Genomic DNA, 27117 nt, shown 5'->3' with positions numbered 1-27117 from the left:
TGGAAGAAAATCAAGAAGTAAGTTTTTAACACTTGATTTATGGAAAGGTATAAATTGCAACTTACCTAACGGCTTCAGTATTGGGGTATCCACAACTTCCTTCATAACCGCTGTAACATCTTCACATGTCACTGTCAACGGTTCAGCTTTGATCAATTTCAATTCAGGTTTTTCACTATCTTTTTCATCGTTATGGCTAGACTCCTGCTGATGTTGTTGTTGTAACCGTAGCACAGCACAAAGTAACGGTTCCTCATCTTCCAGTTTAATTTTTTCTGCTTTTATTTCCGTCTTAAGCAGAAACGGTATTTGCAATGGCGACTGTGTGATCGCCGTTAACGGAAATGACTCATTTGTTGTCGTTGGCACTTGTGGTGAAGGACTGGATGTGATAGCTGTCAATAGTTGCTCTGACTGCAAGGCCGTTAACTGTGTTCGCACTTGATGCTGCTGTGTTTGTTGGCGCTGTAGTTGACACTGCTGCTGCGGCTGTGACTGTACAACGGCATGTTGCTGTTGCGGCATCGCGCGCACTTGTATTGTTGGTGTAGCCGGGGTTTGAGCGCTGCTCTGTGTCTGCCCTGTTATATTGGTTGCCGCACCTGCGTACATCATTTCTCGCGCCATCGACTTGCCAATTCGCGCTTTGCGTCCTAAAAATGGCAGTGCGGTGCAATTGGTAGCAGTACTTGTGGTATTACTACTGCCGTTGTGAGTTGATGTTATAGAAGTAGGTGGTGGCGTGACTGTCGATGTCGTCAAGTCGTAAGCTTCTAATACTGCAACATTGGTTTTATTGCTGACGTTGAATTGCGACTGTGTCTGCTGCCGCCTATTTTCTATCATAGATTTACTTTCAGTTTTATTGCTGCATAATAGCAGCTTGGCATTAGCCTCGTCGAGGGCCACCGACAGCGACGCCGACGACAACTCATGTTCAGTTAGTGTATCTAACAACTTTTCGTCGTTAGTTGTGTAGCTCTCTGGTGGCGTCGGTGGCTGCACTACGCTCTCTTCGTACTGGCTTTTATTGTCCGAATCTTCTAATTTCAACTCGGACTTGACCGCCAGCAATAAATCCAAATGTTGCTGTGATTGTTGCTTGCCAAAGAGTAATAGTTCGTCAATTTGTGTTGTTGGTGTTGTCGTCGCTAATGCAACTGATGTTGCAGTTACAGGCGCGCTGGTTGTCGTTGTCAGTGTGGTCGTCGTCGAATTTGTAACTGGGCCTCTACTGGTAGTCAATGAATTGTTGATCGAGCTGTTGTTGTTGCTGCTGCTGTTCTGGCTGTTGTTCGTCGCATTCGAACTGTTGCTGCTGCTGTTGGTTTCCCTGCTGCTGCTGTTGTTGGTCTTGTTGCCATTCATCAACATATTGTTGCTGCTGTTGCTCAAATGACTCATTGTTGAACAGCTGTTGTTGTTGTTGTTCGAGCTGTTGTTGATGGTGCTGTTGTTGATGCCGTTGTTGCTACCAATATGAGGCCCAGTATGGACGTTTTTTGGACACGATTGTTGCATTGGACATGGACACTGTGGTGGATACTCTGAAAAATGGTTAAAAATATAAGAGGGTTAAGGAACAGCGAGTTCTCTACAAACAGTATAGAATAGCAAAAAGTATTATTAACAATTTTAAGACCCCTCTTTTCCGCCCTCTACTTATGTAAGAACCATACTTTCCCTTACCCATATATGGTCCCTGTATGCTGCGCGTGTAACACTGCCCTGCAGCGCCACCGCCGGGACTATAGCCGGTGTAATAACCTGGTGGTCCTGGATAGTGTTCTAGGTGTTGCGGATGTGGTACCGGACCAGCCGGCACAAGTTGTGTTCCGGGGGGCGGTGCTGTTGGTGGTGGTCCCTGTATCGACGTTGGTGGTGGTCCGGGCGCTGAAGCTGCACCACTCGCTGCCGTAGGTGGTGGTGGGGGTGGACCTTGTTCGTAGAGTTCAGCCGGTGGTGGTGGATGACCAGGTTGATAGTAAGGATAACGTCGGTATGTGGAAGGTGGTGGCGGACCAGCGCTCTGATAAACTTTGGTTGAAAAATATGGTTGATAAGAAGGTGGTGAATAGCAAACGGCCTCCACCGGATATGGTGTACAATAGTTGGCCGGATACGCTGTCGAATAATGCATCTGTGCATGCATAGAGCGTGGATATGGCGAACCCTGATGAGCGGCTGCAGCCGCAGCAGCAGCTGCTGCTGCAGCAGCGGCGGCAGCTTGTTGATGTAGCTGCTGTTGATGCTGTTGCTGGTGCTGTGTTGTGGGTGCGCCGCTGTGCGCTACCGGCGGATAACGGAACGGTGTCAAGTCGCCGCCAGTGATAAGCACATCACCGTCTGTGCCTTCCGCAGTAGAAGCCGCTGTTGGGGGCTGTTGGTCAGCTGCAAGCTCCGGATCAGAGCTAAGCGGTGCAGGTATTTGTTGCGACTTTTTGATAGTGGAAGCGGACGCGGCACCTGTTGGCAGGAGTGGCACATTAGGAGGCGGCGGTGGTGCAGTGGCTACGGGCGGTAGGACGTGTGGTGAGATCAATGGACCGGCAGGTTGGTAATAGCCTGAAAATAGAGGAAAAAGCAAATTTAGTAAATAATTATATAAATTAAAATTAAAACTATGAAAGTATAAAAGATTTTAAAATACATACATACATATGTACATCTAGGTAAAACTAAAAAAAAGTTAGTGCTTTGCATACTTTCTTTTGGGATTTTCCCCTATGTCGTAATGTTAACTTTTAATATATATGTAGGTATTATTCTACCTAGCATGTTCTTGTATTCTTGAAGATCATTGCCAAAAAACAAGCTTGCTACGCTTACAGTGATATTTTATTAACTCACCAAATCTATGTAAATTCATTATTCTGTAAAATATGGCTTAAAGCTTCTGTTAGCATGGGATATATTTGCGGTCGTTATTTTTCATCGATCGATCGCATGTTGCGGTACTCAATTTCAGGAATACAACAACAAATAAAAGAGATCGTTTTGTAAAACTTTGTGAGCTTTGAAATCAGAGGGGGGAAAAGGCGAAAAATGGCAAAGTAGGTAAAAGGGAAATAACAACAAGTAAGGACGGGATTGTCTTCGGCTGTGCCGAAGACTTCATACCTTTCATGAATGGGGCTGAACAATAATCTTATCCCATTCGTAATATCCAACTAATCGGCTTAATAAGATATGAAATATATAGTAAACAGATGTACATACCTAAGCAATTTTTAAGATCAATATAAACTAAACTACATACATATATTGACAAAGCTGAAAAAACTTAAAGGAAACAAAATTTTATTTGAACAATTAGTTGAATGGGAGAAAAACTAAATTGCGTTAAACCTGGCTGTGAGACAGTCATGGCTTAATCGACAAACCTCATTGTTCTGATTTCCAAAAATGAATGCAGTCCCAGCTGCTCCAATTTCCTCCCAAGTATATCGCTTGATGAATTTCGACAAATGATAGTCTCCTTCAAGAACAATTTTTTCTAAATTTTCATTGGAGAGCTCCTTTCCTTAGGATCCTCTTCCACCATTCTTCTAAATGTCGGCAATGAGAATGACGGATTTCGGTATACCAACGCAATAGCTATATTTATTTATTTATTTATTTATTTGATATCGCCAAAAACTGATAAACTTTTCCAGCTACATACTGGAATTTTCTGGAATTTACGGTAAAACTGCGTGCGAGGTCAGGCTTATAATAAATTATAATTCCGTTTCGAGGACGACTTTGTCCTTATCTGAACAATCGGTTGTATGAGATATATACTATATATACCATCGGTCTCTATGATTTTTTTCAGCCAACAATATATGCTATATACGTAAGCATTCGTTGAAATTTGAAGCCTCTAGCTCTTAAAATAGGGCAGTAATTACGAAAAGTTTCTTATCTGAACAATCGGTTGTGGGGGCTATATACTATATATACGACCGATCTCTTAAATTTTTTCAGACAACAATATGTGCAATATGCGAAAGTATATGGTGAAGTTTGAAGCTTCAATCTGTTAAATTGAGGAAGATATGACAAAAATCTTCTTTTTCTGAAAAATCGGTTGTATGGAGGATATATGCTATAGTGGTCCGATCCGGCCGGTTCCGACAAATGTCTAACCGGACACCCAAATACACCCGCTCACCAAATTTTATCAAGATATCTCAAAAATTGAGGGACTAGTTTGCATACAAACAGACGGACAGACGGACATGGCTAAATCAACTCAGCTCCTTATCCTGATTATTTCGGTATACTTAATGGTGGGTCTATCTATTTTCCTTTAAGGACTTAGAATTTTGGGTTTCGTGACGAAATTAATATACCATTTCATTTTCATGAAAGGTATAAAAATGACTATCGCCCATTTTATCTATTTACAGTTTTAGACGCTACAATTGTTATTTTTGCATGCAAGCGTTGTTGTAAAACTTGTTTATTGTAGTCGTACAGCCGCTATTAAAAGCCTTACGTAAAGTGTGCATACAGTGCCGTTACTTTGCCAATCCCGCTATTGACAGCGAGCGCGCTTTCCATTGACCATAGCAGCTTCTGTTGCCGGGATAGCTGCTCGTGCTCTAGGCTTAGCTAGTAAATTTTTATAATGCTGTTGTTCCTGTTTTTGTTTGCTTTTCTTTATTATTGTTTTTTAAATTTTATTTTTGTTGTTGCAGTTGAAGTCGTTGGTTTTGCTAACAACAGCCAGAAACTACCGAAAACAATGTTGCTGGAGACAATTACAACAAATACAACAAAAATGTGCAATAGTTAACAAAACAATAAATTTACATGCGAAAATTTCCTAGTTTCAGTTATTTGTTTCGCTTGGGATTTTCGGTTTTTGCTAGCCGATTATAACTATTAGTTGCAGCTACATTTTTTTTTCTGCTGAAGTTTGACTTTAGAGATCATTAGGCGACAAAAGTTCAGCAAAGTATTTGACAAGCAATCGACACAGGAAAATCAGTTGTGGTTGTGAAAGGGTTGAAAAATATAGAGAAGAAACTTTTAAGCCCTATTGGATTTCTTTTTTTTTTTTTAATTGGCTTGATGTTTAACTAATAAACTTCCAGCAAAGATTTCATAAAAGATTCAGAAGTGTCCTAAGTTGGAGCACTTAAAACAATCCCGCTATTATGAGTGTCGATCGGAATAGAATCGACTATCTTGTATCTGCAATTTAAGCGCCCAATCAGTTATATTATACCAAACAGATTTTGATATTTTTTTAACTTTTCGCTTGACAGTCGACTATCACTGCAATCGACACTCGCAATAGGTAGGAATTTATTTCCCTTCATGCGGTGGTCGTCCAATATGAGCACAATTTCATACATCGTATGAGCCGAAATATGAGTCCAATATGACTCCTAATAAGACTTATAAACAACTCATATTTTGCCTCTTATATGACTCCATTAACATTATCACAACAATCAATCAAATAACGGTTGCCGTTAATCGTTCGGAATAAAGATCAGCAAAAAAGATCAATAGTAATGCAAAAAAGGAACAAATGGACTGCTGAGTGGAGTATCACCATATCATGGCTGTCGTTCCGAAAATGCTCTATCTCAGAGAACCGTAGAATAACGTCCTTTTTCAGAATTTGTTTCAAAAACGCCCTATCACAGAATTTTTTTTAATAAACGGCTCAGTTAATGTCAAAATGTATTGACTTTCAGCTCAGATATGGCGTTTTTGAAAGAAATTCTGACATAGGGCGTTTTCGAAACAGCAGCTGAGATAGGGCGATATTCTATTCAACTGTCGAAATATTGGCTAGGCATTTTCCGCATCAAATAAAATTTTCATTCCAAATAAAAAAATGCCAAGAAAAATATGAAATTTTGATTCGATGGGACCAAGGTAATGGCAAAGCGAATTCAACTCAATTCGCCGTGCAGAAGAATGTCAAGTCAACAGAAAATAATCATTCATTTCGATTAACTGACATCTTGTTGCGTTGCTTGGCAATTATCAAGAAGAAGTAATCAGCTGATGGAATAACACCACTTTGTACTGAATTCGCCTTGTATGCAGAGACGGAAAATAATAATTTTTTTTTTCGGAGTCGAAAAAGTCCTGGTAAAAAAAATTGTCCTAGGTGAAAATGTTTGAGTTCCCAGGTATGCCTATAGCAATATCATGTCGAATCATGCATCCTTTTTATTTTTCGAACTTTTTCCATAAAAGTCCACATATAAAAGTAAAATCTGTATTTTTTAATTCGGATAGGCCGTTTCTTTGTTATCAAGCCGGACTTTTATTTTGGCCTTAAAAAATAAAAGTCCGGATTTAACTTTTATCTCCGGACTTTTATTTTTAAAAGTCCGACTTTAACTACATAGTTCTATCGGACTCAAAAAATAATAATTCCAAAAATAATTTTTATCTTGATCCAGATATATTTAAAGTCCAAAATTAATAGTTTTGCAAGGAATTACATATATTATAAAAGGAATAACAGTTTCAGCCCCTGCTTGTATGTTGCTTTGTTGAATATACAGCCTTGGCATATTGCGCATACATTTCATCATATATGAGTCTATTAAGATTGTAAATTTTATAATTTTAAAACTTATACTTTTCACATAAAATGAACTCCTATAAGGCTCACAATTATAAGTACTTTTTTAATTTGTCACCTCTAGCTGTCATCAAAAATGATCTGATGAGATAATCATCTTTTGACATTTCCATTCACACCTAAAAAGGAGTCATATATTACATGCAAATTACATACTTTAACCCATAATCCAAACACTTAGCTCAATTACCCACAACTGTATATTAAATATCGATAAATGGTCGTAACAAATCACATTTTCAACGCTCTGACTTATCAGAATACATATTTGATGACTCATTGTAAATACTACTCTCGATATGTCAGAAGAACACACACCAATTCATTTTTGTTTCACACTTTTGTAATTATACATTTATATCCTACCACTTGCAATGCACGATTGAATGGTTAACGCTTTTTCACACAGTCATCATGTCAATCAGACAGACACTCATATAGAAAATGGAGCTTAAAGTTCGCACACTTTTCAAATAATACTCACATTCAACGTTTGACAACACCCACAATTTCTAATACAATCATCACTCAATTTATCTGAGTCAAGTTTTAAGTGAGTGAACTTATACCAAACGTTTTGTGAAGACTTATTTTGCTTTGTTGATTTGAACGAAAGTCGACACTGATGATGGCACAACGCCGAAACCGGTTTGTCTCAAAGCCAAATTTGAGAAGGGATGACGGAAAATCGTTCCAATATACATCACTTTTGAGAAGAGATTAACCAAATAGAATTTATGCACTTTGCACTTCCATATCTCTATTGGTTGTTTTCAATATAACAGTGCTTGGCCATCCAATTGGAGCAACCACTCCCAAATTGTCATCAATATCCTCTAACGGGAGTCCAAGGAAACCTGCAGCTTCAAGAGGGGTGGCCACAGAGAAAGGGGTATTAGAGGCGTTGGTTCCACTTTGCAATTGAAAAGATGGTTGGTGTTTACAGTATCTAGATTCAATTTGAGCTAGAATGACACGCGTCTCCCTAGGGAGATTGCTTTCCTCTTCTGCGAGTTCAGGGTATTTCACTTTAAGAACGGGGTTCGTAGGGGGTCCGACGCCTTTTTGTGGATATCACTGAGGACATTTTTGTGTTCTTCTACATACGGCTGAGATCTCAGGTGGCGTATTTCTTCATAATGCTTGCGGGGCTGACTTCTTAAGACCCTGGGAGGCGGTTTCTGTATATTCTGTATATTCAACAGAAACTGTTTGATCAGCATTTAATTTCCCTGCCTAATGGGGAGTATTCTCGCCCCACTGTGTAGGTGGTGCTCTGGGACATAAGAAGATAGCCCGTGTCGGTTCAGAGAGCAGTGTTTTTACAGGCCTGTATTTTCTTCCAGTGAGACACCTTTAGGCTTGTCGACCATATCTGCGACGCGTAGCATGCAAGCGGCCGGCCAATTGCTTTGTAAGTAGTAATGAGCGTCCCTTTATATTTACCGCAAGTGCTGCCGGCAAAATATTTGTAGATCCTGATCGAACGTCACACCCAGTATTTTTGGTAGTCGGGAACTTAATCCATAGACGTGGATATCCAATATGGTCGACATTTGTTTTGTGTATGTTGGAAATAAGGCCGCCTATGATTTGGTCGGTGACAATGTCAGGTTTCGCGAAGGGAAAAAACTGAAGAAATTAGGGAGATAGTTGTTTATTTAATTATATAGGTCATCGATGGGTGGGACGGGACCAGTAGCCATTATCGTGTAGACATCGGCGTAGGAAACAATGGTAACTCCTTCTGGTGGCGAAAGGAGCTTCGATATGTAGAAGTTAAACAAAAGCGGGTATAGAACACCACCTTGTTTAATTCTTCTTGGTTTAGACGTTACGTTCCTGAAGTGCACCGATGTCTGCCTATCAGACTGATAATTTGCGGTCCACCGTTTGAGACTAGGAGAAAGAGGGGACCTTACAAGTTTTGCAATAACGTGTAGTGGCTGACTGTATCAAAAGCTTTTGATAAGTCCATCTCTACTGGAAGTTTTGTTACGTACCATATGTATATGTATATTTTGGAAATTTTGTTAAGATTAAAACTGTAAGCGCCATTTCATCAAAGTACGAGAAGGCCGACAAGCTAGCACGCAGGGGCTCATCGGAGATGAACGAGGAAATAAGCAGTGCCGAAATAGGCATACCCGTAGCAGTAGCCAAGGGGAATATCCAAAGCTTTTACTTGAAGAAAGCACAAACAAAGTGGAGTAACATCACTACCTGTGCAATATCAAAATCCATTTGGCCAAACTATGATGGAAAGAGGACGAGAAGTCTTCTGAACAAATCCAGGGCAACACACGCAAACTGATAGCAGTCTGCACCGGCCATTGGACAGTAGGTACGCATGCGGAAAATATGGGCATTCCGTATAACGAATACTCAGGAACTGCAAAGATCCAAATGCCAGGATCTAGCTAGAGCCCGGCTAAGGTTCCTTGGAACCCCGTTTCTAGAAGACCTCAGAGGGTTATCTGTGATAGCAATCCCGAATATTCTTAATTTTATCAACAACTCTGGCTGGTTGTAATACAATGACCGTGACATTCCGTAGGTTTTTAGATGAGTTACATGGCATCAAAACGGCTTTAAATAGCTACTTGGGCGACCAGGGTTGCAGCCATTTCACCTAACTACCAACCTAAGATTTTTGACTCATTGATTAGTGTAAATTTGTTTCTTTATACCGAAAAAGAGTTCATCATATGAAAGAGCTTTTGCTTTGCACTTTCATAAGAAATTCAAAAACTTTCATATGAATTTTAATCATATGTGTGGGCATACGGGAGTGCTCTGAAATTGATTTTATATATTTGAAGTGTAAATTTGCATCTGTGCCTATGATTCAGGGCAAAACAAAAACAAAAGTGTTATAGGTGTATAGGGGATGAGCAGCTCTGTTTGTAACCATTGAAAAAAAAAAAAAAAAAATCCGAAACACCAAGCAAAACCGTCTAGATTTTTGACTCCATTAGGCACTCAGTAAAGCAAGAACGAGATAATTAAGAATTTGTATTTTGTGTGGAACATCGGGTTTATTAAGGGCTTTAATGTAGAAAACTTGGCTAATTATTTCATTAACGCTCTGTGTGAAATTGCTATAGAAATCACCAAATTTTACGAATATGGGAAGGATGAACAGACGTTTAAGTGCACAACCAATTAACGTCTCATTAACACTTAACACAGGATCTTGATTATGTCAGCCCACTTAACTTCGAGAAATGTTGCTGCTCAAAACTTGGTGCACTGCTCCCAACTCTGGTTTTGTGGGGGTATAAAATAGACAAATTAGCAGTTTGGAAACAGATAAAACTAATTAGTATACCTTTTGTACTTTATTATTTTTATATATTTATTCATTAAAAATACAAATAGATAAAACTAGAGTTTATTCATTAGAAATACAAACAGATAAAACTACTTAATTAGTGTACCTTTTGTACTTGTCTATGTTTATTCATTAAAAATACAAACATTATATCACATAGCCTCTCTCAATTCAATAGCACAATTCAACTGTGTAAATATATAAACAAATCACAAGAAAATGTTCTTTTCAAAACAGCCAAATATTTGCTTTGTGCCCATTTCCTGAATCTAGAAGTTTCTACTTATTTGCTATGCACACAATCCACTAATGTATAAATAGCGCCCACAAAACTTATCTGGATTTACTTAATATTTAAAAAGCGTCTCAAAAAGTCATAATCTAAAATAAGTTTAAGAAATTATTTCGTGCTCTTGTTTGTCGCGCTTAGCTTCCCTTTGGCCTACGCGAATGCGGAATTTCGCACTGGAGCTGGCAGTTCTAACAGTTCTGTGAATACAGAGGATAATAAATCATTTGTGGTGGCAATATATCAAAACAAAGAATATGTTTGCGTTGGATCATTGATCACTTTAGAATACGTGGTTACAGCTTTAGCATGCCTGAGGATAGGAAAAGAGCAAAAGACCACAGTTAAAGCTGGTGTAAATAGTATATCTAAAACGGGGCAAGGCCAAGTTCGCAAAGCGGGTAATACTTTTCATAAAACAGTCACGAGATGGGGCGATATAGATATAATTAAAGTGTCTCGCCCCTTTAAAAAAGATTCAGTAGGAACAATAGGACTTTACAAAACTGTATTACAACCAGGCATGCAAATGCAAGTTAGTGGATTTTATTCACGAATTGGAATTAGTGATAATATCTATTCTACTGTCGAAACTATAGGAGAATGGAGCTTTTCTGATCGTCGTTTCGTTCAAATATTCAATTAGATTCTGGAGCACCGGGCGTTGTGGACGGAGCTCTTTGTGCTGTTGCAGGATCTGATTACGGTCCTTCGCCAATGTTATGTACAGATTTATCTAAACGAAGTCCTGCTCTATTATATATAAAAAAGTTACGGGATGTAAATAAGTGTTGTTATAAATTAAATGCTGTCATAAAATTATGTAATACTTCTAAATAAATATTACAGAGAGCGTAAACTCGCAAACATCAGAGTGCTGATATGTTTCTATTAAAATGTTTTAGTTTTTCTTTTCCATGAGGAGATGTACCTAAATTATAATTTTTTATTGTAAAACATAAACTGCTTCAATCAAAATACTTCGTGAATTAAAAACGCATTGCGCAAATATTGTTGTACACTCAGAGAAAAATCGCATTTTAAAATCAAAAATAAAATTTTTGTTCTTCCCATGCACGTTTTAAACGAGGTCATTCTCGTTTTAAAAATGAAAATTTTCAAAACAAAGCAAAACATCTTTAAATTAAAAACGGAATTGTTAAAATAAAAATGCATTTTGCATTTTAAAATGTTTTATATTTGATTTAAAAATGCTGCATTTTCAATTTAAATATGCTCGTATTTATTTTAAAAATGTCTTGAGCTTACAACTTTCCATACTTAAATCAAAAATGCTTCAAATATAAACATTTTTATTTTAAATATGCTCATAGTTAAATTTGTGGCAATGCTCATACATGTGCAAGAAGAAACAGTTGGTTGAGTTCATCATTATTGTTTGCTGTCAATTCTGATCGAAAAGTAAATGTCGGGTACTTTCTTTAATATTTTGTGAACAAAATGACAGAATGACCTAAAAGAAATGACCAACATTGATTTTCTTCAAGCGTGACCCAAGTATTCTCGAATCGCGGGCTCCTGAATTGGTAAGAATGACATTACATATTTGGTGCACAGATTCTAAAAATACATTTACACATTACAGATAAAACTTGATTTTAAGATCATGTACCCTGACAAGGAAGATTGTTTGTATTCGAAATGGGAAATGTTTACCAATTTTCAACGATTTTATGAAACTAATCTCCACAAACAGCTTCAACGAACAAAGGTAAATAAAAATGAAGGCTAACAAACCAACAATAGAAAACTAATAAATCAATATATTTGCATTAAATCTTTAAAGATACGCAAGACTAAATTCTGACATTGCTGCTAAGTGGAGTTCTTCGTGCTTCGTCAAGGTTTCAAAGTTCCTGCGGAAAGCTAAGGAAAAAAGCTACACTACCAGACTCGCAAGAAAGCTTTGTTTTGAGATTAACTTCAATCAACGATTACGAAAGAAAAATTAATGAGTTGACAAGTATGTACTACTCTGTAGGACAAAGAACTAACATTAACCAGACCAACGACGAGAGCGATCGCTTGGCATGGGCCAGAGAGACAGTATCCCGAGAGGCAAGAAGCAGCGATCGACTGTACCTGACAAGCCTGCTTTTAAGAGGCAGGAGTAGTGATAGAACTTTAGAAAAAGTATCGATTCTAGTACTCATACTCAGTAAAAGTATCGGGTATACTCGATCCAAGTGAGTACTTCAGAATTTTTACCAAAAGTGAAGAAACTTTTTTAAAATAAATATAGTTTAAAAAAAACTAAAAAACACGCTTTTAAATAACATCGCTCGAAATGCCCACGCTTTTTTCACAATAATACTGGTATTTTTTGTTCATTATTATTTTAAACTTACTTTTGCCTTTTTAGTTTGATATTATGTAAAAGCGTGTTTTTTAGTTTTTATAAACTATATTTATTTAGTTGTAACTCTCCTTTGCGCTCCTAGCCTAGAGAGTTAAAAACAAGCATACATACAAGAAGCTAATACATATAAGCGTGTTAATGAGATCGTATGGTTTGAATTTAATAGAAAACAAGTAAGAGAAGTTTAAGTTTGGACGAAACCGAACAGTATATACCCATTTGTGTTTTCCTAAACGGGGTCGTCCCTCGGCAGTGGTTTAGCAAGTGTATTTTTCCCATGAAAAGCTTCCCAGTGAAAATTCATTTGCCTTGCAGAATATGTAGCACGACGAAAATTGGAAGAGAAGTTGGGTCTAAGTCTCCTCGGAGGTAAATCGCGTCAAGTATTTTACATACATTATATATAGCGGGGTTGATTCTAGATAGGCAAGAGTTTAACCTGTCACAGTATCCAAATCGAAGTTGAGCTAGATTGACGCGCTTTGCTCATCTGCGAGTTAAGTGTATTTACCTCTAAAAACGGTGTTCGCAGGGCAATTCCTGGAATAGAGGTCCGCCGCCTTTTTGTGGATGTAACTGAAGACCTTTTTTTGTTCTTCTTCTACCTACGGCTGTGATCTCAGGTGCCGCATTTCCTCATAACGCTTGCGGAGATGACTTCTTAAGACCCTAGGTGGCGGGGCCTCTTTAAATATACCTATGTCCAAGTTTCTGTGTATTCAACAGAAACTGTTAACCATTTAATTTCTCTTCCTAATGGGGAGTACTCTCGCCTCACTATGTAGGCGGTGCTCTGGGGACATAAGAAGATAGCCCGTGTAGGTTCAGAGAGCAGTGTTTTGACAGGCCTGTATTTTCTTCCAGTGAGTAACCTTTAGGATTGGCGACCATATCGGGGACACGTAGCATGTAATTCGCCGGCCGCTTGTTTTGTAAGTGGCATTGCAATTATCTTTACCCCAAGTGCTGCCGGCAAGAGATTTGAGGATTTTGGATTCCAGGTACAGTTGCAGATGCATGCTCGCAAAAATGTAGATCCAAATCGAACGTCACACCCAGTATTTTTGGTAGTCGGTAGCGTAATGCCATCAACGGGGATGTCCAATATTGTCAACATTTGTTTTGTGTATGTTGGAAATAAGGCCGCCTATGATTTGGTCGGTGACAATGCCAGGTTTCGCGAGGGGAAAAACTGAAGAAATTAGGGAGATAGTTTTTTATTTAATTATATAGGTCATCGATGGGTGGAACGGGACCAGTAGCCATTATCGTGTGGACATCGGCGTAGGAAACAATGGTAACTCTTTCTGGTGGCGAAAGGAGCTTCGATATGTAGAAGTTAAACAAAAGCGGGTATAGAACACCACCTTGTTTAATTCTTATTGGTTTAGATGTTACGTTCCTGAAGTGCACCGATGTCTGCCGATCAGACTGATAATTTGCGGTTCACCGTTTGAGACTAGGAGAAAGAGGGGACCTTACAAGTCTTGCAATAACGTGTAGTGGTTGACAGTATCAAAAGCTTTTGATAAGTTTATCTCTACTGGAAGTATTGTTACGTACCATATGTATGTATATGTATATGTTGGAAATTTTGTTAAGATTAACACTGTAAGCCCCATTTCATCAAAGTAGGAGTGGTCCATATCCGGTTTTGATCAGATCTATATATAATACCAAGGATCATATTTTCGCCATATTGCAAAGTGATATCAACGGCTTTTGATTAACGGTTTGCAAAACTTTTAAATTTAATGTAAAAAATTTATATTTGCGGCCGCCGTGGTGTGGTTATAGCGTGCTCCGCCTACCAATCTGAAGATTTTAGGTTCAAGCCCCAGACAAAGCAACATCAAAAATTTAGAAACCGGTTTTTTCATTCAAAAAAAAGTTTTCGAGAGGGGTCGCCCCTCGGAAGTTATTTGGCAAACACTGTGCATATCTGCCATGAAAAGCTTCTCAGTGAAAACTCATCTACCTTGTAGATGCCGTTCGGAGTCGGCGTAAAACATATAGGTTCTAGAAAAAATTAAAAGGAGACTGACGCCAATTGGAAGAAATCTCTTCAGAGGTTAACGCGACTTGCATTTATTTTTTTTTAATAAATTTATATTGTGCATCGTAACCTTTTTTCCACTCGTCAAGTTTCACCACTTCATCAGTATTTGTTAAAGCATTGTTCCTTTTTCCCATTTTTGAAAGTAGGCTAGGTTGGATATGATCTGACTTCGAACATTTTCAATACAAATATATCGTCGACGATGCTGTGAAAGCTGCTAAACCCATCCACCAAAATTTCACAGTAGAACGAAAACGCTACATACATATATTGCATGACAAGTTAAAATGTTTATGGAGTTAGCAACTGTTCATAATTTTGTTGGACTAAGTGATTCTGGACAATAAACACATAACTTTCTTTTACCACCATATTCAGAAGTCGTCTCCCACTTCACCATTATCAAAAAAGTCGGTTTAAGTTAAATGCGGTGGTTTCACCGCATCGTCCACGATCTCAAATTATGCTCAGGTTGTGGTGTTAATGGACTGAACTTTGTTGATCTTGGCACTTGGTGGACCATTGGCACTTGGTAAAGTATCGGGGAAAAAAGCATCAAGTACGAAATACTCCAGTATTTTTTGGAAAAGTATCGATAATACTCACTCAGTAATCGTATCGTTCTATCACTATACATGACTGTAAAGGAGTGGACGTAGGTAAAAGTTAAAAATATTGCCGTCCAAATTGTTGTCATTAATATGACAACAGCAAAATGGATAAATGGTATAAAGAAAATAATTAATAAATCAAGTGTCACATTATGACAGTGTGGAAAAGCACCTGGTAAAAGTTAAAGTGAAGTGTTTTGGAAAGTTGTAAACATATATAATATTTATACATACGTATATGCTCTGAAAGAAATGGTGCTAGTAAAATCAACAAATTGGTTCTGTCGTTTTTGACTTAACGGAGATTCGGTGAAATTCGTCGAGTTATGGGTAATTCGACCAAGTTCTTCTGTCAAGCGAACAAATTAGTTTGGTCATTTCAACAGAAGAGAAATTATCGCTCTTAACTTAACAAAATTCTGTAAAATTTACAGATTCCTAATCAAACTAACTGATTTTTCTGTTAACACAACTGATCTCACTGGTCATTTCAACAGCGAACAACAGTCAATGCATGAGCAAATTTCAAATAGAATTTTACGCTCGCTGCGCTCTCTACTTTGTACTTATGACGATGGTGCCACTTGTTAAAAAATAAGAAAACCACCAAATCAAAAAAACACACCAATTGGGAAAACACCAAAAAACTAGTTTTCCATTAATACAAAACGAAAACCCCTTTTTTGAATTTGCTGTGCAAAAATTATGCGATACCGGGACACCTATTTATCGGGTACAATTTTGCAACTTCTTCTTGAAGCGAAATGCAAAACTGCGCCCTCTTGTTGGAAAAGTTCAGGATTTTTCCAAAGTTAGATAATAAAAAACATTCTTTTTTAATGTTGATGTTTCCCACAGCATAAAAGTTTGAGTTGTTGCCGTATCGTTTCAAAATAAAGTGTTACGAGAATTAAACTTGCCGAATTGCATGTAAAGTTAGCCCTTCCCGCGATTTGATTCTTTACTTTTCTATAACTTACAAGTTCTCTATTTAAAATGTTATGTCAAACGTTTATACTACAAGTTTTGTTCGAAACAGCCAAGTGTGGCAACTCTACATGCGAGAGAAGAAATTGAGAATGAGCTGAAACTGAAAAAATTGAGAATCAGTTTCGTGACTACTATTTTCATTTCTATTTGAAAAGTGAAGTGACGCGCGGCGAAGTTCAAAACTATAAATTAAATAAATTGCAAAAAATAAAATTTGGTGAAAGTGCGTTTAATAAAAGTGTATAATGTTTAATGTGTGCCAGCATATTTGATGTACGCCCAATTGAAGTTCGGTTAGTAAGTACATACATATGTACTTATTTGTCCGATTTTTGTTTTAAATTCAAAGAAAATGGAAACATTTTATATCAAATGTGCGTACACAAATATAACTATAATTATAATATAACAATATGGTGAACATTTTTGAAGAAAAAGTTGAAATAAAGTTCTTGAAACCAGGCATGCTTAACCAACGAACCGATATCATTTCGTTACGATAATTAACGTTAATAAACGAAACAAAGTCATTCCGTTTCGTTTATTAACGTTAAGAACGTCAAATTTCCGAAATGATTTTGCTTCGTTTTCTGCCATATCAAAACGAAATCAAATCGTTTATGTTGATTTATTAATTTCAAAATATGCTGGCAAAGCTGATTGATGGCGGAGTCACTAAAGGTGAAAGCATTAGTCAAGCTGATTGCAACTTTTCTCACGAATTTTGACAGTACGAACATTTCTCAGAGTATTTTTGACACTACCACCAACGAATTACACGAACAAGTTACATGGAGTTTGTGTGTGTATGTCCGCTCGCTGTTACCACCTTACGGCTTCACCATGGCTATAGCATTGCCAGCACAATTCAAACATAAAGTATCACGTTTTCGTTAACGTTTTTAACGTTAACGAAAGCTTTTCGTTTCGGTTAAAAACGAGATACAATTTATCTTTATAATTTCTTTATCGATAATATTTCGAAGTGTTTCAACGGAAACGGTGGAAATTTTTGGATAAACGATTAGCTTAACGTTAAGGTGCATCCCTGCTTGAAACCGACGCCAATGTGGTTTAATAAACGGTGCAGTACCCTTATTTTCGCTAGAGCATGTACTAATGCGTGTGTAAATATGTACATATGTAGCAAGCATGCGCATTTATGTATTCACATATTTACGTATATATATGTATGGCAACATACTTTCGTACAAAGCTTTCGATGGTACTTCGGAACAAGTTTTGTTTATTTGAATTCAGATTTAAGTTATTATTATTATTTTAATTATTATTACTAAATATAGCAATAAAATCATGAGAAAGGAAATGACTTATGTGTAATTTATACAAATAAAAAAAAACTACGTAATTTTAAATATATATATATATATATATATATATCCGGCTTTTATTTTTTCCACAGGTATTAATGTTATATGAACAGAAAACTCTGTTGATGTAAAAGTTTACGCTATTAATCTAGAAAAAAAAGGAAATATGTGTTATTTCAATAGATTTCACTGGTAGTGTCATTTCGACAATAAACTATGTTAATTTAACAATTTGCACTGGTAATTTCAAAAGAACAGAAATCCCTTTCATATTAACAGTTTTGATTGGTATTCCAGAAGCGACAGTAATAATTGTTAATATAACAAACTATGGGGTAAAGTATTATGAAACAAATTCTTTTGTTTATTTTATTACTAAAACAGTCAATTGCGAATCAACGATTTGTGCGCAGTTGATTCAACATCTTGTTACGATGGATACAAATTTACAGAATTTCGGTTGAATTGACCCGTATTTCGGTTGATTTTACCAGTCTTTTTCTTTCAGTGTGTATCAAGAGGCAACTGATCACATTTCCGCTTAACTGAACATATAGACTGTGTAAATGAAATTAAAAAATAATTAGGAAGCGCCTCAAACGATGCTTGTAAGCACATTCTGATAGAAAATCGTGGGTAGCATATCGTCGACGCCGCGGTAAAAGCTGCTAACTGCATCATGCAAAACGTTACAGTAGAACGAAAAAGCTCAATTGAATGGTGGCACGAGAAACAGGGACTGCCGTAAATCAGCTAATTGGTACTTTTTAATATGATTTGACACTTGAACTTTCGGCGTAGTAAGATTTTGACATTATCCTATTGATTTACAAAAACAAATTAGAATTTGTAAATTTGAAAATGTATATAAAATATATGGAGTTTGCAGCTTTTATTTTTTATTAATTATTAGTGATTCTGGACAATAAACACGCACTTTTCTTTTACGGCCATGTGCAAAAGTCGAGTCTCATTCCATCACTATCAAAAAGTCATTTTGAGTGAGAAGCAGAGTTAGCAACTTTTGCCGTGGCGTCGACGATATTTAAAAATAAAAAACCGCCAGGCTATTTATATATGTAGTTCGAATTCTACACTACGGGATAGTCCCATGAAATATCGAAATAAACCGCGTTTGTTCTACCTGCTCATAGCATGTTTATAAAATATTTCAATATTTAATTACCAATGTTGTACAAACGTGTATTTAATTGAAATGTATTGACAATAAAAACTCACAACCTGTTTAAATGGTAATAAAATTGTGGTTGCCTAATATTATCATAAAGTCGTTAATACACCACAAACACTTAAAACCCCCCCCCCCCCCCCCCCCCCCCTCTTATACACATACATCGTATGTTTCTTGGTTGTGCGCATTTCCTATTCCACAACAATCGAAAGGAGTATGTTATGTTGTTACGTTATGCTTGCTGGTTTTGTCAGGATTTGTATGCAAGGTCTTTGACATACAATTTTTGTGATTGAACTGTTGATATAATGCTTTCGCAATACAATCCGTGGCTTTCTTATTATTGACATTTTGTCTACAATATCAATTGATGGTAGTTGGGTAAGCAATAAAAATGCGGATATTGATAAAAATAAACGAGTCAAACTTATAAGGAAGTATCGATACATGGCGCGTCGCTGGTTATGCGGCTATACTCGTGAGTATTTGTGGTTGTGTGCCTTGTAGATTCCAGACATATTTGTTGCTGGAATTGTATTTGTCTAGCAATGTTTATGGTTAAATTACTTTATTATGACAACTGCACGTAAGCATGATCCGCACATTAAAATACCTTAAGTAAGGTGTTAAGTAATTCGAGTTATTTGATGCATAGGATTTGATGGCAGAAAATTAAAGTAGTGACGTGTTGTAATCAAAATTTTATTAAGAAATAAGTGAAATATTTAACGATATTGTGGTAGATATAAAAAGCAACTATTGAATCAGTGGCAATTCAATTTAAGTGTAAAAAAAAGCAAAAGTTGGCAACACGTAAGCTATTAAACAGCTGATGCAATGAATATCGTGGCAATAAATTGAAAAGAGTCGAAGAAAAATAGAAATAAACCGAATTTACAATCTCAAAAGTATTCATAATCAATTGGTGAAGAATGAAGTGTTAATTTTATGTGTAAAGTGGTTAAAATATATGCCAGTGAAGTGTGTTCAAAAGCAATTTATATTTCAAAAGTGGAATATTATAAACAAATTAAGCACATCTAGAAAAGCACGTGCAAAATTAACATACTTAAATCAGGAAGCGAAAGATCGCGATGCCTCAGGGTGGGGCTCAAAGGTTTTCAAGACGGTTTTTTGCTATCTTCAGCAAGCTATAGAAAAAGACGCACGATGATATCATCTTCAAGAAAATCGAAAAAAAAATTTCTAAAATGCCGGCCGCTGTGGTGTGGAGGTAGCGTGCCACGCCTAACAAGCTGTTTCAATTAGAAAAGTTTTTCTAAGTGCTGTCGCCCCTCGGTAGTGATTTGGCTAACACTCCGAGTGTATTTCTCCCATGAAAAGGGAAAATTTATCTGCCTTGTAGATGCCGTTCGGAGTTGGCATAAAGCATGTATGTCTCGTCCCGCAAATTCGCAGAGAAAAATAAAAACGAGCACGATGCAAATTGAAAGAGAAGCTCGACCTTAACCTCCTCGCCATTTTTTATTTTTGTGTTTTTTTTGTTGCCTAAAATAATCATAGTAACTGCAGCAGTAAAAATTTTCAACAACAACATATAGATTATGCCCTAATAAAAACAAAACCGGCTGTCTGGTAAATAGTGCGAAGTAAGCTTACTAATACAAGAACAATGTGATATATTTTTGCTAAACACTTGCAGTAATGCATATCAAGTAGATACGAGTAGTTGGTAAACAATTTGCGAACGTAAGTAACAGCACGCTAAACGTACATCTACCATATGCTCAAATATGAACTACCAGTGTGGAGATTGAGTCAAATTTATTTTAAATTATCAGTTTTAAGAACTACTTCAAGCGCTGTTTTCACCATCTTCAGTTATTGACTCATCAATAAGTTATTGACATTTTCGTTTTATTCATGCTAATCGAAGCTTCGAGTCTCAATGAAATGCAAGGAAGAAGTGTAAAAAAAGTTAGCTGTTTGGAAAATTTTTGGTGTATTCACAATAGATTTTTCTAATTTGATCCACAAAATATTCACAATTATTGATTTAACCGGGAGTTTGTCGCCCTGTGTTGGTGTAAAATGTCAAATAAAGCTGTCTGATAGATTGCTATCCTCCAGGTAAAATCTAACTTAACCTTCCTATACTCGCGCCAATTTTTATAACACATATACTCGCGCACGGTCAAACAGACCGAAAGTTTGAACTACATCAAATACTAGTTTTTTGAAACAAAACTTTCACAGGTTGATTTAATTATCAGTCTTTAAATAAAAATTAGGGCATATCACATTTCATAAAAAAACAGCCTTCAAAAACGTTAGTGTTGCTGCAAAAACAAAACTTAAATTTTGCTTCCTTCAGAAAAAAACAAACCCTTAGCTTAAAAATATTTTTTTTGCAATAATAAACAAATAGATAACTTTTTCATTATCCTTATAGTAACAGTTAGAACAACAAAATCTTCAACCTAGCTGTCTTTTTCATCCTCATATTCAGAACTCGAAATTTCTTTCTACAAAGTAGTCTGATTTGCTCTTGATTCATTTTGATAATTAAAGGTACATGCAAAATAATAAAATACACAACAATGAAGAAAAAACACAAACAAAACAAAAATTCTTTACCTGCACAAAAAGTTACACATATACTCGCGCCGGTCTCAGAGACCAATTGCTATCAAATACACCAATATGTCCGTCTCGCACAAACACCAAAACAGCACTAAGACAAAGCTTGTAAAAAAAGCGGCAGCTAACAGAAAATTCTGGAAAAAAGAGTATTTACGGAAAAGCGTTTTGTCGGTCTCACAGACCAACGCGCGAGTATAGGAAAGTTAACTGGAGATGGTGAAAACGGCCCTAAGAGTAGGTAGTTGGCATAACATAACGCAAAGGTTTAATCCAATAAGATTTTATAATTGAAAAAAAAAGAAAAGAAAATTACAAAAAGTGTGTAAATTGGCAAAATAATCCTCAAAATGAAATAACAGTTAATTCCTTTTAGATCGTTGTAGATCACCCTTTATATTGCCAAGCATTTGCCAATTCCACGCAATGCATGAATAAGTGAATGATTGATGGTCGGCGCAACGCTCGGATGACAGCATTCGCAGCTCAAGCGACTAATACTCTACTCTATGTATACATAAGCAGCAACAGATCGTGCTTTTTTATTGTCGCATGCTAATATTATGCAAGACTCAACGCCCTGATATTTAGCGCTACTTGACTACAAAATACTGCACTTCCAAGTGTTGTTCTTGAGTATACGTTTAAACATGTGCGACCAGTTTTCGCACAATTTGTGCGCATAATTAATTAACGATGGGTCGACGTATATGTCAAAAGACTTAGACGTTATGACACATGCATACATAATATGGATCAGATATGTGTCATATGCATAGTTATTATTGTGTGTATGAAATACACATATGCAGATGTCATCCCATGCATTTGAACACCTTTACCTTTAAACAGCAAAAATATTTTATTGGCTTGCACTCAACCCATACATAGATGAATGTGGAAACTTTCATTCAGAAAATCAAATTTGAAATGCTAGAATAAATCATGTAGTTTTATTTTTAACACTTTTTGCAATAATTGCATTGAAGTACATAAATAATGCCCCATTTAGCGCATTCAACGCGCCATCAACTAGAATATGCCATCTCCCCCATTCAAGCGCACTTGAACACGTCACACACAAATTTTATCATCATCAGCCACATCAACGCAGCCATCGTCAATGTCATCAGCGCATAAATAATTAAACGCTGCAATGTGCCACAACATTACGTTGCAGCCGTGCGTTGTCACTGTCAGCGCAGCAGCATTCTCAAGTACGATAATTACAGCAAGTGCATTTGTATACATACATGCATACCAACGCTTTGTGCAAAAACGAAAAGCAGAAAAAGATACAGCAAGCAGTGAATATAAAAAGTGCCAATAATGCCGCGCCTGTCAGTGCTACCACTAACTAATGCTTATGATTACGATAACGATAATTATGTTGGTAATGATGTGGATTTTCATGTTGACGCTGATGTCAGACGTGCAAATGCTAAAAGTGGGGGAAAATAAAAAAAAAATATATATATAAAAGCGGCTAAGTATATTGGTAAAACTAAAGTGTTGAGAAGAGGTAACAACGCCAATGTTCCGCTGCCGATTGTTGACGGTTAAGTGTTGTCTGTTGATGTGTGGAAAGTTGATGATGCGTTTGCAGCTGAAGTAATGTTTCAGTGTTAACTGAGGTGTGCTGCATCATAAGTTCTGCGTAATTAACTACACTTTTATTACCAGCTACAGCAACAATGCAGTGTGCGTTAGAATGAGGGTGCTAGTCGTTGTGTAGCATAGTAGAAGCTAATTGAAACGTGTGAATAATTAACAGGCAGTAAATTTGTGTAGCAACATTAGAAGTTTATGATTTATCTTTTTTTCAAGATCATGCACTTAATAACTAACAGAAAAATGTCAGACGAAACCAAGTTGAGAGTCATTGCTCCAAAAAATCGCTAATAACACAGGCCGACAAAATTTAACCAACATTCAGACCCAGAATTGCTCTATCAGCTCTGGTTTCGAGATGTCCTAACCTAAAAGTGCAAAAACACCGTTTTTGCCCATATTTGAGGTTATGTAGCCTTGCAGATGTTTGCTTTCACCAAAATTAAAGGATGGCATCTTTAAATAGAAGTCTTCTTCTTTCAAATGGCGTCGAGTTTGCTCAAATATCATTCTTTTCGCTGAGATATCGCATTTTGAAATTTTCATGTTTCTAAATTTTCCTACACCTGAAAATCGATGGAGATAATATAGACATGATATAGTCGTTTACTAATTTTCTTGCGTTTACTCGCATACTTTTCTTAAAATAAGTCTTATTTATCTAGATATCTCACACCACAAGTGGGCTAACCAAGTTAACCCTAATCCACTCTCAGCGAAAAAAAAAAAAATGATATTTGAGCAAACTCAACGCCATTTGAAAACAGAAGATTTGCATTTAAGGATGTCATCCTTTAATTTTGGTGAAAGCAAACATCTGCAAGGCTACATAACCTCAAATATGGGCAAAAACAGTGTTTTTTGCACTTTTAGGTTAGGATATCCCGAAAACCAGAGCTGATAGAGCAATTTTGAGGCCAGATTTCGATTCATCACATCAAAATCCTTCGAAAATATAGTACGGTTTCTGGGTCTGAGATGCTGTCGGCCTGTGTGAATTAAAGCGCCACAGTTCGCAATACAAAAAAAAACAGTTATTGATTAAATATGATATTAACGCATTAGCCTTGATTCATATTCAGTTATGTGACCTATTGACCTAGTAAGTGCAGATTTTATATGTATTTTTTTATTTGCTTTGCGCACTTTCAACCAATTTCCAAAGGAATTTTTGAAGTTTAGCATTTGTCATCGGAAATTGCTTCCACTGTGCAACGAAAACCCATTTAAACTGTCTTTTGTTTGAAAAGATGGAATGAAGTAAAAAGCAGATACCGTAAATATACTAAGCTAGGGACTTCACACTTTATGGAAAATCAAAATTTGTTTGCCCAAATACGGATAATAGCACTACTGAATTAGCTCGCCTAGTTTTCAAATAAATTTTCTTCTTTACTCCTTTTTCAAAACGGCTATCAAGTCTAAGAACTAAATTGACAAAGCAGACGCTACAAAAGTTATGATTTGTCCTTACCATACTAAATATAGAAGAGTTTTTGACAACCATGTAACAGAACAAACGATATCTCAGCAGCTTCAACATCGGCCTGCCAGTTGTATGCGTAGCCAGAGTCAATTTTAAACCAATAAGACGTCACTATTGAAACACAATAGGGCATTAAGCGGTGTTAATTGGAAAATTCTCAACCTCCTGAACAGGACAATAACAGTTGTGGAACCAAAGCAGTCTAATTATCACAGGTGATGCAGCTGGTCACCATTTATAGTGACCAACAAGTATGTTCAAGCTTGTTTGGTTATCTATGCGAACTGTATTCATACTAGCTATGTGTGATAAGCAATTTGCATTCATACGCTTCCTGTTTACCTATGCCACGTGTGGTGGGAAACCACAAATAAATACAACAAAGTTTACACACTTAATACGTACATATGGGCTCGTATCCAACATAACAAACCTTTCATGAAGTTATCAGCCAGCGCACAGTGTTTCGTGTAGAACAAGCTAACTGGACAAAATTATTTTATGAGATTTTCCGTTTCATATGCAGTCATTTATTACAACTACGTCATTTTTTTCAGCCATATGTTCTTTTTTTTATTTTTTTTCCAAAATTTTACTTCATATGCATACATTTGCTTATTTCATATACAGTAACTCATGTGAATAAGTGACATAGATCCAAAAAAATTTAAAGGACTTAAGAATATTACATTATTGTACTTAAATTGAATGGAATACAAATCTCAATACTCTAAAAAATTCTAAAAATTCGGAAAAAAAATTAAAATTTTTTATGAAAATTCGTCGAATTTTTTAAATATAATTTAGTTTTTGTTATAGATCGTGACAAATTTTCTTATGGGAAATTAGTTAAAATAAATTTGCGAAAGCGAAAATTGTAAGAATTATCCAAAAAGGGGTGTCTACTTATTTATGTGAGTGACTGTACATATGTACATACATATTTTGTATTTATTTGAGTATTTATCCTGGCACTACAATTTTTACAGAATTATTTTATAGTACCAGTCAGGAATGTAAAAGTGAATTACAATAATAATAATAACAATGTAAATAATTAAATTAATTATGTGAAAATTACTTATTACAAAAACTTAAAAGTAAAGTATCATACAAAGTAGAAAAGACAATAGATTTAAATTGAATAAAACCTGATCCAACAAAAAGTTATAGCGTAGGTTATCTTTTATAATTATGTTATTATTCGCTATCATCACTTTCATTGGATGAGTCACTTGTGGAATAGTCATGAACATCAGCAACACTACTGTGAAAGCTTGAAACAACTGGGGTATTTATTGACTCCTCAACATTATCGGGGGACAGTAAATTTAAGACTTAGTCAGACTTTTAAATTTTTTCTTAGGTATCTCCCTAAAACTGTTAACTAAAGGATCCGATGTTATAAGCAACATATTCATAAGATCTCTATTCGTGGCTTCACGCGACTGCTTTTGTGTGTTATCAGCCCTGAATCGTCTCAAATCTTTGTTACGGGCTTCCTGTGCTTCCTCGGAAAGTTGACGAATAGGTAAAATTGCTGATTTTGTAATATCAGTACTATGCACTAAGAATTTATGAACTGTATCAGGCATGTTAAACCATGGATAGAGATCTATGTATAGTTTTTTAGTCTCGACCGCAAATTTTTCAAATTTTTGGATATTTATATTGTACCCAGATGCTAATGCGCGAAGGAGAGTGTCGAATCTTTTGATGAGCGTTACATCCAATCCCGTAATCTCAGCACTAGCCTCAGAATTTTCGAAAAACCTACGAGCAGTGTTGCCGTCATTGGTATTGCCGAAACCTGGTTTTGGTTTATCTTCATCAATCCATTGTATGTACCTGTTTTTATGCCTTGGTGACTGGTGCGGTAGGTTGTGGCAGGTTGAAGTCAATGATCTTCGCCTTTTTGCTTTTGGTGTGATCTTGTTGACCTTGCGCGTTTATTTTTGTATGTTTTATGGCTACGTGTTTGTTCCCTGTACCAGGGAATTGGTTTTGCCGTTTGTAGATCAGCTTTAAAGGTTCAAATATCTTGTCGGAGCTGGTACGTACATACATCCTATTTTATATGTAGAGATAACTAAATCTACAAAAAAAAAAATTAAAAATAGATGTGGAAAGAATTCGCAATGGTTTTTTCTTTCGACTATTAGAGAATACTTGCGACTATAACATATGTAAAATTTAGCCCGGATGTATGTAACTTTTTTGTTCCTAAAGTTAAAAATATAGAGAAAAAATACCTTTTCTTCTTAATAAGGGAATGTTAAATATATTGAAAATACTCTTATTGCGAAAGAATTACTATTAAAAAATTTTAATTACCTTCGAGCTTAGAATCCATCAAAAAAATTATGTAAAAGTGTTCACTTAAAAGAAATATGAATCTTAATATTCAACAAGAATTTTGCAAATTAATCAATGCATTTTACGGCCACTCCTGCCTTCTTACTTCAATTACTCAATATATATGAGCAAAAATATCAAAAAAAGCAAAAATCCCGTTATTTTGTTTGTTTTCTTTCATTTCTCATTATACTTTTCTTGGAAAAAGAACTTTGTTTTTGTCCAGCTAGCTTGTTCTACACGAAACACTGTGCAGCGGTCAGATGCCTCTCATTAC

The 27117-nt window shown here is 36.3% G+C and overlaps 1 protein-coding gene across 21 annotated transcripts in view; it reads right to left on the bottom strand.

Moving 5' to 3' along the window:
* Hers (Histone gene-specific Epigenetic Repressor in late S phase) overlaps window positions 1-27117 on the bottom strand; it is a 545891-nt gene that overhangs the window by 23534 nt on the left and 495240 nt on the right. For all 21 annotated transcript variants that reach the window (XM_067779957.1, XM_067779958.1, XM_067779961.1 and 18 more), the window contains exons 5-6: window positions 1690-2565; window positions 66-1547 (exon numbers count right to left, since the gene is read on the bottom strand). In XM_067779957.1, the coding sequence (XP_067636058.1) occupies window positions 66-1547; window positions 1690-2565 (2358 nt within the window). The remainder of the gene's footprint in view (window positions 1-65; window positions 1548-1689; window positions 2566-27117) is intronic.

This window comes from Eurosta solidaginis, chromosome 4 (assembly GCF_040869045.1).
Source record: "Eurosta solidaginis isolate ZX-2024a chromosome 4, ASM4086904v1, whole genome shotgun sequence".
NCBI classification, from domain to species: Eukaryota; Metazoa; Arthropoda; class Insecta; order Diptera; family Tephritidae; genus Eurosta; species Eurosta solidaginis.
This window is presented reverse-complemented; position numbering and strand designations above follow the sequence as displayed.